At 41.7% G+C, this 20,680-nt stretch overlaps 1 protein-coding gene across 3 annotated transcripts in view; it reads right to left on the bottom strand.

Annotated features, from left to right (window-relative positions):
- TBC1D23 (TBC1 domain family member 23) overlaps positions 1–20,680 on the bottom strand; it is a 31,366-nt gene that overhangs the window by 10,484 nt on the left and 202 nt on the right. For 2 of the 3 annotated variants that reach the window (XM_082220995.1, XM_082220997.1), the window contains exons 2-14: positions 14,717–14,841; positions 11,526–11,631; positions 10,156–10,360; positions 9,701–9,824; positions 8,355–8,479; positions 8,208–8,254; positions 7,083–7,186; positions 4,656–4,778; positions 3,639–3,731; positions 2,004–2,174; positions 1,423–1,465; positions 1,009–1,118; positions 141–283 (exon numbers count right to left, since the gene is read on the bottom strand). In XM_082220995.1, the coding sequence (XP_082077121.1) occupies positions 141–283; positions 1,009–1,118; positions 1,423–1,465; positions 2,004–2,174; positions 3,639–3,731; positions 4,656–4,778; positions 7,083–7,186; positions 8,208–8,254; positions 8,355–8,479; positions 9,701–9,824; positions 10,156–10,360; positions 11,526–11,631; positions 14,717–14,841 (1,519 nt within the window). The remainder of the gene's footprint in view (positions 1–140; positions 284–1,008; positions 1,119–1,422; positions 1,466–2,003; positions 2,175–3,638; positions 3,732–4,655; positions 4,779–7,082; positions 7,187–8,207; positions 8,255–8,354; positions 8,480–9,700; positions 9,825–10,155; positions 10,361–11,525; positions 11,632–14,716; positions 14,842–20,680) is intronic. The other variant, XM_082220996.1, reaches the window with a different exon arrangement.

The raw sequence follows: 20,680 nt of genomic DNA, 5'->3' as shown, positions 1-20,680 counted from the left end.
AAAGTTTCTATGAATCCTCCCCATCCTATGCACATTTACTCAAAAGTTAGTCCCACCGAGATCCATATGACTAACTTCCAAGTAAGCATGCACGACTTCAGCCAATAATCACTAAAAGCAGTCAGACCAAAATAACTCACCTATCAACTGGAGTTGATGTATTTTCAATAAAACTAATAACTTTTTCTTTCACATTCACAGATCTCGTCTTGAAAGCTTCTGTCATCTTGTTGACCAAGGACTTGACACCCTTCCCATCATTTGAACCATTTGGAGAATCGCCCTGGAAAAGCAACTTTTGCAGTTATTTGATCTGTACATAAGTAATCTGCATGAAGGTTATTGTCATATTTATCTCAAAGATGGAGATGTGAGCTAGTTAAAGGGACAATCTAGGATAAGGGTCTTTTTTTTGGTGTGTGTGTAGCTATGTTTCCTTCACTTCTTGACCAATTAGAGTCAGATGGCTATAATTATTAATAGATAGTCACTTTTCTCACAGATCCAAAGTGACTTATATTAAAACCAACTAAGAACATTCAAGAAAAATCTAAAAGCACAGCTATACAGATAGAAGGCATACCGTACACATACCTATCCACTAAAATAGGCCACAGCGCCACCCTTAAGCCCAGGTAAAGAGAAAGTCTTTACCTAGTGCCTAAGAACAGATAAAGACAGCCACAATGGCTCTGTTCTACCTCTGTTGTTGGAGGCAACATGCCCCCAAGTACCAGCTGCTGGGAATTGCAAGCAGAGAGTGCTCTTGCACTCATGTGTTGCTTGCAGGCTTCCCAAAGGCATCTGGCTGGCCACTGGAAGAACAGGATGCTCAACAAAATGGCCCTCTGGACTGATTCAACTGTGACATTCTTGGTTTAAGTAATATGGCTTGAGCTGCAAAAGCCTGGAAGTAAATGTCTTTGAAGACAAGTTGCAGGGGATGAATTCTGCATGAAAACCAGTCCAATCCACAGCTACACAATTTGATATAAGAAGTATACTCACGTCAACTAAGGAGTTAAGACTACTTTTTGAGTACGAAGTACTAGCAATCCAATGGCCATATCCACTTTCTGGTCCTTCCACATTAATGTCTGCTAAGTGCTGTTGCAGTGCTGTGAGAAAGGACATTACATATTTTGTGTTGTATAGCACTATGCATTCTGTTTTGTCCTTGTAACAATGTACACAGGCAGGCAGGCAGGCAGGCACGCACACACACACACAAATTAAAATGGATTAACTAAGATCAGAATTTGAGTCTGGCAGCAAGAAAAAGGAAAAGCGCTGCGCTAGGTAGAGCCCAGCACCTTGATAAGGATGCAAACTGTCTCCTCCCCAGTCATCTGACTGTTCATTTAACTAGTGGAAAAGACATTTGAAAAGATAAAAACTGATGTGACTAAATATAAATCTTACCCATGAATCCTCCTTTGGCAATGCTTACATATTCTTTATTTTTCTGCAATAAGAAGATTGTAAATCACCCTGGGAATACTAAAATTGCTGTTCTTCACAAGGTAAGCAGAAACATGAAACAGGCCAAGCATGCTTAGACTAGCTGTATCTGGCATTTCATCGGAATATGGTTAGAAGACTTTGAGCACTCTGGTCTAAGAACTTTCATATATAGGAGTTCACAGGTGAATATTCTCTCTTATAAAATTAAGATAATGGCTTGGATCTAGACCTCTGTGAATAGAAAGGCTGCTTTCATTTGCAGAAAGGTCTTTGACCCAGCTTTCAGTGAAGGAAAATGGGGACTATTTTTCATGAATTTCTCCTTCCTTTGCAACTCCTGGACAACCTTTCATTCTGTTCCATAGGGTCCCTAAACACTCTGGAGCAGGACTGGGGGGGCACAAGCAAGGGGGGTTGTAGGATGAAGGGGAAGTAGCTGAAAAAATCACTTTACTCTACTCTACTCTACTCTTAGCATTATTTAGCTGGATAGCACCCACTATGTTTAAATACAACACATTCTAATATTTTAGATGTACCTGTAAAAAGTGTGCCAGTACCATGTTCATATACATATCCTCTTCCTCCCGGCCACTTCCCATAAAACAAAGATGCTCTCCACCAGCTATTGAACCAGATTCAATAGACTGTTTCTGTGCTTCTAACAAAGACTTCACAGACTGAGCAAATTCCGATGGGTTCTGGAGCATCTGTGAAGTCAAAGAACACACGTGTGGACTGAAAAGAGACTAAAAATCACTCAAAAACAAATGGATATATTTAAGCATTAAGACGCCAAATTGCATCTGCAGTCCGATTTAACTAGTTTTATAAGTAGTGCATGTATCACATTTTTCTATATAGACTAGCCTGTGTTTAGGAAAACGTAACTGTGCAAAGGTCCTTACAACATAGAGTCTAAAACATGGCCAAAATGGACCTCATAAATCAAAAGCAGAAATGTCCATACCTTTCCAAGACCACTTAAAACAAAAATAAAGGCATTTTACGAAGTTTATTTGAGTTCTTGACTTGAAGGCAAAGAAGTAAGGGAACCAGGTGTGTGAACATTTACTAAGGCATCTCTTCAGGGAAGCAAATAAGTGTTTTTAAAGGGTTATTGCAAATATCCTCATCACCATCTACTACTATCAGCCATCGAAGTTGTGAAGAAGTGGAGGAAGGCACCTCAAAGCTGCAAAAAGTCACAGAGGACTTCTACTTCCCACTTGCGAGTTGATTGTGCCACTTTCACTCCCTCAATTTGTGTTTTATTTCCACGTAAGGAGCAGAATACAAGAGTGTTGTTTTGTAAGTAAACATTGTATCATCGAAAGTGTGCGAAGTGTGTTGTGGCACTTCAAGATTAACATATTAAGTATGCCATAGACTAAAAAGCTAATACAGTGGAACCTTGGTTGCTGAAGACTGTTCGACAACTGAAAACGCTCAACAACCAATGCACAATTGCCAATCGGCAAAATCCATTGCAAAAATGGAGAAAAAATGGAGAAACGCGCCTTGGAAGTCTGGCTTACCAGGATGGGCAAATGAAACATCTGTTGTTCTGCAACACAGTTAACACTCTGGAAATCGTTTCATTTAGGAACTGAATAATTATCACTTTACTGAAACTGTTACTTTATTGTTACCGCCTCTTAAATCTATAATATATTTAGGAAAGTTATTTGTTTGCTATGCATCTGTACACTTCTTAAGATATTGTAACTAAATGTTGCATGATGGCTCCTGAGATCAACAGCGTTTGGATACAACTGGCTGCCATTCTGAATCAAAATGGTGGATCGAACCTTTCAAAAACAGCACTGATTTTAACTACATACTCATTTCAAAATGGCACTGATTTTTTCTTGTTTCTTAATTCCTGAGCAGCGAACTAAAAATTGGTGGAGATCATGTCTATCCTTTAAAACAAATTGCATTTTAGGAAAATATTTAGGTAAGAGACATGAAGACTCTAAATACTAGAGGAGCTGTTTACAAACAGAATCCTTTGAAAGAAGCTCGTTTCTACAGTTTGGTGGTATAAACCAGGCACCTTAAAACAAGAATTCGTAGAACTAAGATTCTGAGAACTCTTGGATTCCACCCTTCTTTTTTAATGTAAGGCAATGAAAAAGGAAGCATATTAAGCAGCTAGAATGTATGCTTACCAAGTCTGAATCTAAATGAAAGGCAGTTGATAAATGGCCAGCATTGTACTGTTCTGCAGGACGACAATCCACCACAAAGAACCTTACTCCTTCCTGAAATAAGAATATTTTATTCATTTAGTTCAAAAAGTATACAGTAGTACCTCAGGTTAGAGATACTTCAGGTTACAGACTCCGCTAACCCAGAAATAGTACCTCAGGTTAAGAACTTTGCTTCAGGACGAGAACAGAAATCGCACGGCAGCGGTGTGGTGGCAGCGGGAGGCCCCATTAGCTAAAGTGGTACCTCAGGTTAAGAACAGTTTCAGGTTAAGAACGGACCTCCTGAACGAATTAAGTTCTTAATCTGAGGTACCATTGTACATACTTAAGGCTCAGTGGTTTAGACCACAGCACCACCCGTGTCCCTAGAACTATGAATATGCCACCTTGAACTCTTTAGGTGTGAGACGTATAAAGCAGCAGTCTTTAAAAGGCAACAAATAAAGGGGATGTCACGGCAGTGTAGAAAAGCAATAGCTATTTGGAAAATATGAAAAGGAAACAGTAATTTTTCCACCCACCCACTAGTAGGTACTCAATGAAATTAGCAGGCAACAAGTCTGAAACAAATAAAACAGCATATCCATATACAAACAGCCACTGTCTTGTGCTATACTATAGCTGTGCTGAAGGGCAGAATCACTAGATGGGTTCCCAAGATGTACTTAGTCTCATTGCCAGTGGAATTTTTTAACTTGTTTCCTTTGAACAGTAGACAGAGACAGACAGACCTACAAACACTGCTGTGTGGTGATATATCATATACTGCTTTTGAAATTATCCTTAGCTTTAAAAGTACTTTCCAGTAAAACTATACTTAACTCCTCTTGGACTTATGAAACTAGTTTCACAATTCGTTGGACTCTAGCCAATGACCAGGGAAACAGCTCTCTTTTTGGAGCTCCCAGGAGGTAGAAACTCTGATAGCTATGTTATTTCCTTCATTTAGGGGAAAACAGTTTCAGACTTACTGACCCCATGCAGTTGATTAGCTTGAAGAATCTCTGATACAGAAACTGCTAAACACAAAGCTTGGCTCAAGTCTGAATCGTCGTCTTTGAGACCTAGCAAGCTGCTGCCAAACAGAGTGTGGTTGTCCTGTAATTGTAAGAGAAAACACTAGTTATGGCCAACATTAAGGCTATGTGCTAAATAAAGACACCAAACCAAGACCTAGACGGTGTCCTATTTGTGACCCTCAACTATGTACTTGCTCAATTCAGAAAGACTTCAAAAAGAGATGCAAATGCATGTCTTTAAGTGCAATTTCACACTATTATGGGGGCTCTGTACATACTGCTGTTTTGGCTCTCATTTTGTCAAATAGAAGATCTCTCATAAGCTCTTTCTCCTGATCAATGTGTCAAAATACCCTTCAAAAATCGTGTCCAACAGCTGATAGACATGGTTTATTGGTTACATTTTTGGAAACACATTCCTTTGTCTCCATAGACAGGTAATAGGTATGATCCACTAAAGCCTAAAGCATGACCCTCTCTTTCCCCTCAAACCCACCAGCAGAGGCAGAGATACTGCAACTGTAAATGACCTCCGGCACTTCCCTGTTCCTGGCGAGTAGATTTTGCATCAGCCTTTGTTGAACAGTATTCCAAGATCAGCAAGCACTACAGATAGCTTTTCCAGCTATTGCCATGAAAATGGTAGCATAGATTCTATACTAGGCATATAGTAGCTGTACTCAAAGCCCATATCACACTTGCTTCTTTGATAGTGTAGCATTCATATAGCAGTGGTGGCTTTTACTTTTTTGTATTATGATGGGAAAAACTCCTTGTCATGCATCTGATTTGTGGCTCAGAAAATCCAGTATTCTAAAACAGGTTCAGGATTTAACAAGCCTACTGAAAGTCAAAAAGAACATGCTAGCAATTCAGTCTTTAACCTGATCTGCATATGTAACTATGAATATTTCCATTATCTGCTTTTGTAGATAATCATCCCAAGGGTTCTATTTTGGAAAAGAATTGTAGAAAATATTTTATTATTTATTAGCCAATTATGGAAATAAAATGAAAGGAATGAACGCCTAACTATACAAAGTCCAATTTCTTTTCTGATTTCTATTCAGATTCCTGTCTACAGTCACCCCCCAAAAAGCTGGTTTACAATAATGACAGAGTTAAAAATAATGCCATCAAAAATATAGAATAAAATGTGATCATATTATACGTAGCTTTACATTTATTTCCCCAAGCCTCAATACAGCATTTCTGCCCCCAGAAGTGTGTAGCAAGTGGGAAATAATATAATGTTCAACTGCATTTTGCTCCTGCGACACGAAACTGAATGAAGCATACTTGAATAATGCTGTTTTGGAAGGAGTGCCAACTTACATAACTGAAAATCAATGCTTTTCAAAGCCATTTGAATGTTGGCACAAGCCGCTCCAGGACTTGTTCCAAACAGTGATAAACTGCTGTAGTATCCAAAATGGTTTCGCAGCTACTGTTTCAAAAAGAAAAAGCTGCATCCCCAGAAAGGCCGGGTTTGATTAAGTGCCAAGGTCCAAACCAAATTTGTTGCAACTGGCTAAGCAGTAGGAAAGTATCCTGAAATCACTTCTGGGAACACTGTACTGTGTATAAAGCTGAGGTGACACGTGAGACCGAAGGCTTGGAATTATTATTATTGGAATGACTCAGTGAATGAACAAAAAATTAATATGACAATGCAAGCTTCTAATATTTTCTACCCTTTACACAGTTCACCCTATAAATTTGCATGTCGTTTGTGGCAGGCACTATGCAGTGACTCTGCATGCAAGCAAAGGAAGGAGAGGATACGGCAAGGTAGTTTTCCTCTTCCTCCCTAAATGGCAGCTGCTGCAAAGGCAAATGATGAGGAAGGCAGGGAAGTGGGAGAAGGCAAATCCAATATATTCTGTGGACCCAAACCTCAACCAGCCAACCAGGCAACCAGCTTTTCACTCTTAGGGGAGCAATAAACTTATTCACCACCACATGTTCTGCTTCCTCCTGTTCCTGGTGGGCAAGGTGCTTAAGGTTTAAGAGCCAATGGGAAGCAGACAAGGAAATTTGCTATGCCATCACCTGTCATGTAGTTAGTTGCCTCTGTATCCTTACACCTGCATACAGAAAAGCTGGGTTGTAGTCTCAGCCTTCTGTGATGCTCAAAGTAACATTTGAGCCGATAAAAATATAAGCTAAAAAAAAAAAAAAAGAGGCACTGCAGCACAAGACAGGCACCCATATTTGATCTAGACTTTTTTGATAGAGAATATATAACCCAAACTGTTCAACTGTCTCAGGCTCACCACTTCTACATATCATAAAATCAAGCCTGGTAGCCCTTGCTTGATTCCGATGTGATGCTGCCATGTGGAATACCCTTTGGGAAACACCCTAAGTGCTTGTCAATTACCTTTCTGAAGGAAGCTGGAGTTTTGCTACAATAATACTGTGCCAAGGAGAAAAGGTCCTCTATATCTTCTACTTCCAAACTGGCAGGGGATTTTTCTAGGAATTCTGAAACATATAACAGGGAAATTAGGGTCTGGGGCATTTAAAAACCAAACATTAAAATTTGTGTTTGCCAGAAGTAAAATGTATTTTATTTATTTTTTAAAAAAACAGAAGAATTACTCAAGCCAACATGTTTGCAGCTGAACCTCTTTTAGACACTCCAGCACTTTTTGGTTAAAGAGCTCAAATATTTTCTATTTCACTACTTCTATGGCAGTCAGCTTCATCACAAATGGCACGTGTCATTGGTGTAGGAGGAGACTCCCAAGTCCCATGGTAATAAAGGAGCACATCCTGGCTGCCTGAGCAACCATGGCGATGTTCATTTCCATTTGTCCACCAAAGTCAGAAATGACAGAGCAGTGCATCCCTTAAATCCTGTACAAAGCCACATACTTTCCCAACATCTAAACCACAAATTTTGCTGGTGTGCATTTCTTCAAACACTCAATGAGAAGAGGTCTCATTTGTCTGCTGCCTTCACAAACAACTGTTCTACATTTTAAAAAAAGAGAAATATGCCATCTTGTAGGTCCACAGAAAAATATTTCAGATTCTCCAGATAAATGCAGGTGTGCAAGGTTAATCATAGCGAACAGCGAACCAAGTCAAATATAGGTTCATCTGAGTATGGCTGAACTGGGCAGAACTGACAGGGGGAGCACACAAGCCTGCCCTGTATATTATGCCGCACTGCAATCTGAAGTTCAAAACATCTGGAAGGAACTTTGATTCATGTTTTTTTTAAATAACCTTGCAGGAGGAGAGGGGAGATGGTGTGGATGCTCAAAGCTGCTGTAGCCTTCTTCACATAATGCTAAACCATCGTTTAGATTTGCATCTGATCTGGCCCCAAAAGAACTAGGCTCATCTTTTTAAGAACCAACTCTTTTAAAAGGTGAAAGTTAAGGGCCAGCTTAATTCTTCCATATCAGTGGGGTTTCCAAGCACCTAACCTTAGCAATATAGTGCCTAAGGATTCCCTCCCCTGCAGTTGCAGCAGCATTAGAATGGCAGGACTTACTCACAACATCTTCTTTGTCATCTGACTCTGGTGCTAAGATGAATTCTCTGGAAAGAGGCAAAAGCGGAGATAAGGTGTAAGCACACAAAGTAGAGACAAGTCTATGTGGCCAACTAATTTGTTGCCCTGCATTAACTATATACTCACTTTGCATTAACAAGGATGATAAGCATTAGGAAATAAATGAAGAATGGATCTGCTAGCTGTAGGTATCCGTCCCATATTGCACGAGTGACTTCATGAGAACAGTAGCTTGAAAACAGGCATCCAAGCTGGAAAATTGAAGGAATGAAAGGAGGGAGAAAGGTTGTTTTCTACTGCTCCAGAGAAGCGGACACGGAGCAATGGATCCAAACTACAAGAAAGAAGATTCCACCTAAACATTAGGAAGAACTTCCTGACAGTAAGAGCTGTTCGACAGTGGAATTTGCTGCCAAGGAGTGTGGTGGAGTCTCCTACTTTGGAGGTCTTTAAGCAGAGGCTTGACAACCATATGTCAGGAGTGCTCTGATGGTGTTTCCTGCTTGGCAGGGGGTTGGACTCGATGGCCCTTGTGGTCTCTTCCAACTCTATGATTCTATGATTCTATGAAAGTCAAGCAAGTTTGTAGTTAACATTATTATATTCATAAACTACCTGGAGGGAGGGGGAATAATTAATACTCCAAAATCCAAAACCCTTGGGGTGCCTTTCAACTCTACAGTTCTATGATTCCATGTACTTATTAGAAGAGTCCCTTGAAATCATGGGGACTTACGTCTAAGAGTAAGGACTAAGGCTACAATCCGACACACACCTATCTTGGAGAAAGCATCGCTGAACTTAATTCAGAATAAACTTGGGACTTACTTCAAAGTAAACTTGCACAGAATCATGTTGCACGTATCCTAAAACTTCAGCTATGTTTGTATTAAAAGGCAGTTTTACCCATTTCCTGTGAATCCTGGTCAGTTTTAGATATATTGCAGTGCCATAGCTTCCCAAACACCATTGAGGCTTCCTTAGCAAAAATCTGAATGCCAGAAAAACTCTGCAACCAAATATTTGGAAATAGCAGCTGCAAAGTAGAGTGTGTCTAAAGTGCACACAGTGTAGCTTCTACATTACAAATAACCACCCTAGTCTTCTTCCTAGTCTTCCTGGGAATTACAATTCTGCCAGAAGACTAGGATTTTGCAACAAACAGGAACCTCAGTTTCTTTGGCCATTACAATAATAATTATGTACCATAAGTGTTTACAGTTACTGTTTTGCTTATTAAAATGCCAATCTTTTGAGCATGGGATTCATTTTTAGAGACACATTTGTGCCCTATCTGCTAAGCGGACATCAGAATATTATAATGCCTAGCAGCTAATTTTAATACAATAAGGTCCCCTCACAGATTACACATGCCTTTTTTTGTTTAAGCTTCCTTATTTAGCAAATGATACTTTTTAAAATTACTACAGAAGTATGCTTTTCATTATGTTTCCCTACTTTCACTTTATTACCCAGTTGAGTGCATATGAGTCTGGGGTCATCTTTTTGGTGTCAAGAAAAGAGCACAGCTCTGGCTCATGGTACTGGAGGAGCAGCCGGAAGAGGTGAAATGGTCTCCCTTTCAGGAAGCAGTCCCTAAAAAGAAGAATAGCAAAAGTGCTCATGAAACAGAAGCACAATTATTCTTATTGCACACAACTTTCTATTCTTAAACAAAATGAACAGAGCATTAAAATTGAAGTCATAGACACCTGTGACAATAAAAATATCAGGCTCAGTTTGTAGCTATGTTTCATACACACATGACAATGGAAAACACCGTCTATCAAACCCACAACAGAAAATTATTCCATTCTTTGAAAACAGCTAGTAAAGCCTCTGTCCTGGAAAAGAGTAGGTGGGTTTTGGGGGAAGACGGCAAACAACATTTAAAACCAGAGTGCACTTGAATATATTTTTTCTTTACCTGGGGATGTACTTATTCATGATAGCATAGAAGCAGTTGTATAAGTCACTTCGTGGAAGTCGAAGGTGCACCAATGGCTTAAGTAGATATGTCCAACTAAGGCTAGAACTGTATTTGACATTACGAGATTTACAATAGAAGGTAATCACAGATTCAATATCCAAAAGTAATACTGACTTCTCCTCCTCTGGCACTGACAGCTGATCTGAAAACAGACAAATATCAAAACCATGTTGAAAATGTGTCATTAATCACTTGATTCACTGGTGGTACCTGTCATGCTGGGATCACTCTCAGAAACTGGGAATGTTATAGAGAGCAAGACAGGGCATTTTACACGCAGCTGCTATAGTGCTGTACCAACACAATAAGGCAATGAAGATCTATTAAGTCCCTTGAGTGCACCAATACTGCTGATACACCCACTCTGCTACTTTTCCCTTCTAACTGCACCTCTAATATTGCATCTGATAATCCTCCATAATACCTGACAACATTAAGGAGTATATTTTTTATGGGTGTGGATGCAAAAGAAGAGCTGGAAAGCCTCAGTGTACCTGTGGAAGCTCATGAATGGCCCTTTGGGCTCTGTCTCATTGTCACAATGCACAATAGCTCTCCCTGAATAGAGAGAAAGACATTGTTGCACTAGGCTGAATGATTATGCACTCAGCTGCTCATTTGACAGCAGACATAAGTCATCTCACATGAGCAATCAACTGGCAAATTGCACTGTGAATGCTAAAATTCTACTGCTGCATGTTCATGTTTGAAAGTTCTCTGAGAAGGGAGCTTTAGACTGCAAGGTGAGCGACTGCAGAATTCATTCATTCACCTTTTTTAGGGACAGAGGCTGCTTTTTTCAGTTCAACAAAAAGCAACTGCTGATAAGTAAACATTTATCTAAGTGATAATGGCTTTTATTCATTCATTCATGCATACATACGATTTATACCCCTGCCTTTTTGTAAAAATAACACTCTCAGGACAAAAACAAGTTTTTTTAATATTTACAATATTTTAAAAGGCCAATATTTTTAAAGCCCTAGGAAAATAAAGACATCTAGAGAAAGCCTGCCAATCCTAGTATGGTAGCACGGGCCACATTTAGCCATCTGATTATTGCACAAAATAAAATGTATTAGCAGGGTCATTAAGCTAATGACGGCATTAATATACTTTTCAGCAATAATTCATAAAAGAGGCTGGCAAGACTACCAAGATATTTCAGCTAGACTTTACTGAAGTAATTCTGAAGTAATTCTCCACAGGTCTTAGAGCGGCGATAGGACAGGAAGGTAATTCTTCCGGAGAGAATAAAGTGTTCAGAAGGGTTTCAGACTAGCAATTTAATCTTATTTCAGACTTACCAACCAGTTCTTGACAATCTTTGTTAATCAGTGTCTGTTCCGGCAGATCTAGACAGCCATCCCATGATGCCAAACTGTCTCCTTTACCTGCAACATTCAGTGCAATCTAAAAACACATACAAGAGAGGGTGGAAAACCTTCAGTATGTTTCAGTGTGCACAAGATTCAATTCTTAAACCTGAATTATTTAAAATTATTCAAGAAAAACATTTTAAAATGCAAATGTAGGAAGCTTTTAAAATTATCTCTTTATAACTTTCAGCATTCTTGAATAGTAAACTTCCTTAACGTTTATGTTTAATACAAAGTAACCATTCTAGATCAGACTTATGGTGGTTATTTATTCCAGTGTTTTTCAACCACTGTTCTGTGGCACACTAGATGTTGCCTGGTGTGCCGTGGGAAAAATTCGAAAGATTTTTTTTAAAAAAGTCAAATTTTTGCCCACTAGGTGGGCGCCGGACTGTGTCCACCCTATTTTCCATCCGTCCTGGGTGGGGATCAGATCGGATGGGATCGGATGAGAGCGGACAGGCAGTCCGCTCTCATCCGATTCCCCATAGAGAGCAGCGGGGCTCTGACATCTCCCTCTCCGCACACAGTGGTGGTGTGCATCGTGATTTTTTTCATGAAACAAGTGTGCCTTTGCCCAAAAAAGGTTGAAAAACACTGATTTATTCTATTAATGCAAAAAACAATGAAACAATGTTATTCTGTAGCACCTTAGAAACTAAGTAGGTTTGTTCTGGGTATAAGATTTTGTGTGCATGCACACTTCTTCAGATATATGAAAGCTTACAAACAGAACAAACTTACTGGTCTCTGAGGTGCTACTGGACAACATAGTAAAGGTAAAGGTAAAGGGTCCCCTGACCATTAAGTCCAGTTGTGGCCAATTCTGGGGTTGCGGCACTCATCTCACTTTATTGGCCGAGGGAGCCAACGTACAGCTTCCGGGTCATGTGGCCAGCATGACTAAGACGCTTCTGGCGAACCAGAGCAGCGCACGGAAATGCCGTTTACCTTCCCACCGGAGCGGTACCTATTTATCTACTTGCACTTTGACGTGCTTTCAAACTGTTAGGTTGGCAGGAGCAGGGACCGAGCAACGGGAGCTCACACCGTCACAGGGATTTGAACCGCCAACCTTCTGATCGGCAAGTCCTAGGCTCTGTGGTTTAGACTACAGCGCCACCCGCGTCCCTCACTGGACAATACACACACACACATCTCAACTGTGTCAGACCAACACGGCCTACCTGAATCTAGAAAAATGTTATTCTGTGCACCTAAATAGCCAAAGCTCACATCCTACTTGTTCTGGTCAAATTAAGGGCCTGGCTACACATTATAAACTAGGGATGTGGAAACTTCTTAAGCCTGAGGGCCATATTCTTTTCCAGGCAACCTTCTGAGGGCCACATGCCAGAAGCAGGCAAGGCCAGAAGCAAAATTGGGCAGAGAAACAAATGTCACTTTTACCTCTGTACAGTAGTACAAAGGCTAATTATGGCGTAACTAGCCAGACATGCCTTCACCCAGACAATCAAGAGGTATTGTCAGAGTTAGAGAACACATTCCAGCCTATTGGACTGTCAAACTGTTTCTGTATCTGTTCATAATACAAAAATGAAACAAAAATTTCCCTGGGGTGTAAAGTGAGGGGTGGGCCTGATAGAGAGGCTTGGTTGGAGGGCTGAATTTGACTCCTGAGCCTGAAGCTTCCCCGCCCTGTTATTTTCAGAAACATGTAACAATACCGCAATTCCCTTTCTGAAACAAAAAAGACCATTTCAGGACAGGGGTGACTGGGACCTGAGAAAAAAATGGGGAAATGAGATCCTCGACCCTTTCCCAAATGCCTATTTCTCTGCTTCAGGCACATTTCCCCAGCTGCTTTCTCTCCCTGTAGGACTCAAGAGGTGTTTGTCCTTTCACACATGCATTTGGGACCCACATGAAAAGCCTTTTGAGGAAGCAATCAAGAAACTGCAAGCTGGGAAAGGAACAAATGTCCTGTTCCTGCAATGCTTCTCCCCATCCAACAGCACCCTCTGAAGTGACTTCTCCATCTGTGACATGGCCACTAACATACCACTGAACACCATTGCTTATTATGTGCAGTGAGGCTGTAAAAAGATGCTGAAGGATACTTCATTTTGCATTTACAACATGAAATGCGGATGCTTAAAACAAAGGATGCCATAAAGTTAACTTTTATTGTTGTGCTTTCTTGTAAAAAAAAAAAGCAATTACAGTGGTACCCCGCAAGACGAACGCCTCGCGAGACGAAAAACTCGCAAAACGAAAGGTTTTTTCGTTTTCGAGTTGCCTCGCAAGACGAATTTCCCTATGGGCTTGCTTCGCTAAACGAAGCTTGCCCCGGGGACAGCGGGTCTTCTCTTTTGCAGCAAGGGGCTGCGGGGAGATCGCTATCTCCGCGCAGCCCCTTGCTTCAAAAGAGGTCCGGGGGCAGCGGGAAGCGAAGCGCTTCTTCCCCGCTGCCCCCGGACGTCTTTTGCAGCAAGGGGCTGCGCGGAGATCGCTTCTCCCGGTGCTCCGAAGCCGGGCGGGGGGCAGGGGACACCTCCCGCCGCCGCGGGGACACCTTTTGAAGGCAGGCGGGGGGGGGGGGGAGCAAAGACTTTCGCCCCCCGCCCACCTTCAGAAGAGGTCCAGGACCTCTTCTGAAGGCTGGCGGGGGGCAAAAGTTTTTGTCCCCCCTGCCTGCCTTCCCAGGGGCTTTTAAATCGCCCCGGACAGCGGAGAAGTCCTCCGCTGTCCTGGGGTTTTTTAAAATGCTGGGGGTGGGAAGAAAAGCCCTTGTCCCCCCCCCCCAGCCTTCAGAAGAGGTCCGGGGACAGACTGTCCCCAGACCTGGTCTGAAGGCAGTTTCCCTAGGAACGCATTAATTGATTTTCAATGCATTCCTATGGGAAACCGTGCATCGCAAGACGAAAAAACCGCAAGACGAAGAGACTTGCGGAACGAATTAATTTCGTCTTGCGAGGCACCACTGTATTGGATTTTAAAACACATATACACACACCAAGTATGAACCAAAATACAACTGAGACTGTTAGCTTTATAATGATAAGAGGTGAAGGGCCCCCTCTAAGTGGTTCCTGTCTCTTTTGAAAGAGACCAAGAACTCAAGACAAATTACTACCTTTCCAAAAAAAAGGCCTTACCTTCCAGACCTTGGCTCTTAGGTCATCAGGCAAAGGTCGCCCTTGAATTATGTTTCGGACTGTTTCAAGATCACAACCACCTTCTTCTAGAGCTTCTGCAAGGTCATTCTCCCTGGAAAAGTTGTCTTAAATAAGATTAAGTGAATTTAATGCACCTCAACATGTTAATCTCTTAAAGGTAAAGGGACCCCTGACTATTAGGTCCAGTTGTGGCCGACTCTGGGGTTGCAGTGCTCATCTTGCTTTATTGGCCGAGGGAGCCGGCGTTTGTCCGCAGACAGTTTCCGGGTCATGTGGCCGGCATGACTAAGCCGCTTCTGGCGAACCAGAGCAGCGCACAGAAACGCCGTTTACCTTCCCGCCGGAGCGGTACCTATTTATCTACTTGCACTTTGACATGCTTTCGAACTGCTAGGTTGGCAGGAGCAGGGACCGAGCAATGGCAGCTCACCCCGTCATAGGGATTCGAACTGCCGACCTTCTGATCGGCAAGCCCTAGGCTCTGTGGTTTAACCCACAGCACCACTCGAGTCCCTGTTCATCTCTTAGTACAGGCTTAATTATTATTTCTTATTACCCCAAAGTGATGCTCAAAATATTTTAAACAAAGCTAAAAAAACCCAAGTTAAAAACACCCCCACACCACCCTCAAGATGTACTTAAAACCAATATTAAGTGGGAACTCATTGCTTAATGGGGGGGGGAGGTGCAGAGACGTATCACACAGTGGTTTAGCAAGCTGTTCTGTGAAGTGCCTCCCCCCTCAGAAGAGGGGCTTGGGACTAGCTGTGAGGGGATAGGTGAGGTGGTGGGTGAGGTGTAAAGGGATGGAGACAGGGTTTGGTCAAGTATTGGGGGAAGGGTTAGGGTTGGCAAAGGATAGGCAAGGCTAGCAAGCAGGGTGAGAAGAGGTAACAGCCCCTAGTAATTTGCCTATAAATAGAAGCATACATGATTCAAGTTCCATCTCATTTGAAGCGAAGCACCTTAGATATTATATTTATCCTTCTGAAAATGAGACATGTTTTAGATTATATTTTAATGATCTGCCTTGTGGGTATGGGCATGTGCCAAAAGGGATAGTGCAAAGAGATTAAAGAAACACTGAAATATTTATGGCAAAAATCTTAGCTGGTTTGATCCAGAGTTAAGCATGTAACTAGGTGGGTAGAAGCCAACTACCTCATTTCTCTGCCCCATGTCAGTCAACCCAGGCTCCTGAAAATGCTCTGCCAAGGGTTGGAAGACTCTTCTGAATAGTATTGGGTATATAGCACAGCAGGCTGAGAGGGAAGAAAGAATCCCTGAAAACTGGCAGCTTCTGTAAGCTGGAACTCCCTTCTTGGAAAGCACCCCCATCCAAATTTCCCTTTTCTATAGCCTCAGGAACTACTACTTACCTTTAAAAAGTGGGGAGGGGGAGTTCTGCCTCTGGGGAGCCACCAATGGGGGCAAAAGTTTAACAGCACAGAAAAGAGGGTTCCTGGGTGCTAATACCTTCTGGTGATGGCAGCAACCCAAAGGGATAAGAGGCCCCTCTTATAGGTATGAAGAGGGCTTTTCTCCCCATTTTTATATCCCACTGCAGCCTGCCTATGGAGACGAAACTGCCCTCCCCCACTCATAGGCAGAGAATGGGACAACCTACACACACATACACACACACCAGTGTGTGTGTGTGTGTGTGTGTGTGTGTGAGAGAGAGAGAGAGAGAGAGAGAGGTGTCTATATGTGTGCTGTATGTGTGGCAAGTATGAGTGCATGTGTGTACACATGTATGTGTGACTGTGTGTACACACGTAATGCATATGGCCCTCAACACAACCCTTGAGCTGAAAAGGTTTAGAAATTAACAGTGCTTTTCGTAGGCCCTTAGTGGTAAAACGGCTGTTCTCAAAATAATATTGATTTGTCAAGATGTAATGAAATGGGGGTGAAAAAAGCAAAGAAAGAAGAGCTCTGGGGGTGATTTTATAAGTTAGTATATACTATACTGTACTATATCATACTAACATAAACTGTACTATCTTGCTGTTGGGAGAAGGCAATGGTTCCCCTGCTGTTCTTATTCAGCAGCGTATGAACTTATTATTATTGCTTGCTAAGCCAAACTAGGATCTCTTTCATCTTTTAATTATTTCACTATAATGAACACCTGTTTTGGAACAACTCATTGATCTGCCAGCTGGAACCTTGGAAAATTAATCTCCTCCTAGGCTGCTGAAGCGCTTATTCATATGCTCCACAGAGATGTAATGATGCTTTTATCTCTCCTCTCTTAATAATAGTCACTCATTGCTTCTGCCTATATTCTCAAGAGAGTCCTGTTATAAAAACACGGCATGCATTCTGAGAACCTCAGATTCAATTGTTCTATGTACAGTATTTCCTCCAGTAACACATGTGTTAAGAGCACAGCAGCCAGTTCAACAAGTTATACGCTGACTTTGATGTGCCAGCGTATTTGGTCTCCTTTGGCTCACACCCAAAACTTCATTGCCAATCACCTTTTCCCAAAGCCCAGGCAAATATGAGGGGCAATTTGCTCTTCTGTTGGGGTGAACCCTCAAAAAGCAGCCCTTCACTTTACGGTGCCGTCCATAATTTAAGATTGCCAACGAAACTACAATATTATTTGGAAATTATTACCTTCAAATGTGAAAAACTTGATTTGAGTCTTGGAAAATTCTCACAGAATTTAGTTAGTTCCATTGTACTAATAACCACATTTTAACAACCATAAGGAAGCTCAGACACATTCTTAACTACCACTGGAAATTCCCTCTACCACACTCTGATGGTGGTTGGAGCAAAACCACCTTTTCCGTTTCATCATGTCTGCCTTATTCAGTTCTCCGTCCTGCATTCCTCATGGCCACCGCAAATGTTTGTGGAATTCTCTACATGACTGGCCACATTAAGGCAAAATGCACAGTACGTATGATTTTTAGAGAGCTAGTTACTACTTTAAGCAAAATGGACCAAGCCCATATGTTACACTTGAAAAAAGTCAGGCTCCTAACCCTTAAAAAGCTGCTACTGGAGTCTAGACATTTTAATTCCCTCCAATCCATGCAGAGTAGGTTCCTAAAAATCTCACCCTGGGTCATTTAAAAAAAAAAAAGGAAGCTCTTCATTTTGATTCCCAGAAACATAAAGATTCAAGAACTCTGCCACAGTCACTCTCTCAGACTACATGGAAACTCAAGAACATTTTCTGAAACATGAACATGAGCTAAAATTTCCAAAGTGTTTTTGGCAATTGGTAGTATTCATATCAGGTACTCTTAGTCTTTATAACAATCAGGATTTTCCTAAGACCTCCCACAATGGATCAATACATTCCCCAAAACACATATTGCTAGAAATTTGGTGACAACCATGAATTCTGACATGTGCCTAGAATATAAAATTTCTGGATTCTAGCAGAGATCCTTATATTCTTTTTGGGTTGCATGTATATGAAGAACTTAAGAAGTCTATCTCCAGGAAGTCACAATTGCAAGACGATAACAGACAAGTTCAATCCTGTTCAAACCCTAGAATAAAAGATTTTGTATGCTACTGCTTAGCCGTGACTTTCATTACTGCCATTAGTTTTTGCACCTTCTACCCAATACTTCTCTCTGAACCACGCTTATCCAATGAACGTCTGTGTTTGTAAAAAAGTAAGCAGAAAAGATTGTAAAGACCTTCCAACATCACAATGCCCTTTGGAATTCTCCAGCAGTCTTTGCTTATGTTATAACTTCCATACTCATTTGCTCATCGTCATATCACACAGTACACCTATTTCTTGTCTCATCCATCTAGTACAAACTTTGCCACAGTAAAGTTACAACTTGTAGGCTTTATCTCAGAATGCGCTTGACAATGTTATAAACAAGTGGCAACATGCTTAATATTGCTGAGTAAGAGATACTAATAACTAAGTGCATCATTTACATTGTGACATGACAAATGCTTAATAAATAACAGACCCCATTCAACCTCCCTGCAAACTTTGTCCAAATAAATCAGAATGAATGTTCAATAAACAGGTTGACTAGAAGAAACCTGTGATAAGTGAAGTTTGAGGTCTGCTGCAAGTCACATGGAGTGCTACTCTAATTCAGTATATGGCTGCACCTTAAATCTTTTTGAACCCAGACTGGAATTTGGAAGCAATCCCATTATAAAGAAAGCTGGACTCCCCATTTGTGACATAAAGCAAAACAAAAGGTCCAGTATTTAAGTCTAAAAATTAACTTTTTAGATAGAAACTCCTTGAAACAGCCACACACTAGAAATCATAAAGGAGAGTAATCATGCACCAAATTTAGCCAACTTGAATATTCTGACACCAGTGGATAGTGAACTTGACATGGGGTAAATTTTCCCATACCTAAAGAAATCTAGAAGAACAGATAATTTGGCGTTAATTACTGTAAACTATATTGTATATGTAGCTTACAGTAATTAGCGCCAAATTAATTAAAGCCAAAACTGTTTATGCACAGGCAAAAGATGCACCAAATATATAAGTCACAATCATTCAGTGAAAGGAAAAAACTAAAGATCACTTTTATGTGTACTATCCAATCAGGTGAGACCAGATTCTATTCATAACAGCAGCAAGGTGTGTGTGTGTATTCTCTAAGGCTCTAATCCAAGTAAACAAGCAATCAGTCATGCTGCAGAGTATAAGTCCTGTGGAATGTCCTCCTGTCAGATGTCAAGGAAATAAACTACTACAGTATCTGACTTTTAGAAGGCATCTGAAAGGAAGTTTTTAATGTTTGATGTTTTAATTTGTTGGAAGCCGCCCAGAGTGACTGGGGCAACCTAGTCAGATGGGTGGCATATAAATACTAAATTATTATAATTAGAATTATTATTACTCAGAAACTGGGTCAGCTGAATTTAGAGGGCATTACTTCTATGATAACATGGGAAAGATCCATGTATATTAGTATCATAGCAGTTTTGTAGAAAGAAAAAGTTTGAACAAAAGTCCACTCCAAATTAAAGTTAGAAAAGATGAACTCGCTTAGACATTTTCCTGAAACTGAGTTGAAAACTGCCAAGAACATGAATGTTCAGGTCAGATTTTAAAACAACTGACATCACACTAACTAAAATGAAAATACGTTAGGCACACATATTGGCCTGGATCATATAGACCCAATGAAAATTAAGTCAGCTTTAGTGTGAACCCTTAAGAAATGCCATGCTGAATGAGATGGAGATCTGGCTAACTTTGCATTATTCTAGTCACACCAACAGCTAACCAGAAGCGTGTGAGATGCTCACAGGAGAAGCGTGAAGATGACGGGGCATCCCCCCAATAGTGTTTATGTCCTCAGCATCCAGTAACTGGAGCCTCTGTATAGGGAGCGCCATTCAGCCACCATTACTAGTGGGGAACAGCAGTTATAATACAGAGTAGCAACCGGGGGTTGGGGAGGAGAGTCCAAGGTGCTCAGCTGTAAACCTCGCCGGGTGGACCTTGATCCAGCTCAGCTCTCAGCCCAAACTGAACCACAGGGCTGCTGAGAAGGTTATACAGATCATAGACCCGATCCCAGATCCCACCTCGCCCGCCCGCCCCCTTGAGATTATTGTTGTTGTTGTTTCGAAGGAGCCTGGGTTTAAGGGGTGGGGTGGGGATGGATCCCAGCCTTGGCTTTCAGCCCAACTTGACAGCTCGTCCTCCTCCTCCATCGGGAGCGAGCAGGGGCAAGCCGAGAGGAATGGGGGGCTGCGGGTGCAGAGAGCCCTGCCTGCTCCCTCGAGACACCGGTCCTTGCGGAGGGAAGAGGCAGAAGGGAGCTGCCCACGGCAGGCGGACTGGAGTCGGTCGGCCAGGGGGCTCCGGGCTGGGGCTGCCCAGAGCCTACAGGCATTCCGGGCGGGGCAGTTTCTGTGACGAGAGGCCGCGAAGGTGGGAAAAGCGACCCCTGCCCGCCCACCCCACCCTCCGGA

Source organism: Podarcis vaucheri, assembly GCF_965113315.1.
Source record: "Podarcis vaucheri genome assembly, chromosome: 4".
Taxonomy (NCBI): Eukaryota; Metazoa; Chordata; class Lepidosauria; order Squamata; family Lacertidae; genus Podarcis; species Podarcis vaucheri.
Note: the sequence above shows the minus strand (reverse complement) of the source record. Positions and strands in the feature narration are given on the sequence as shown.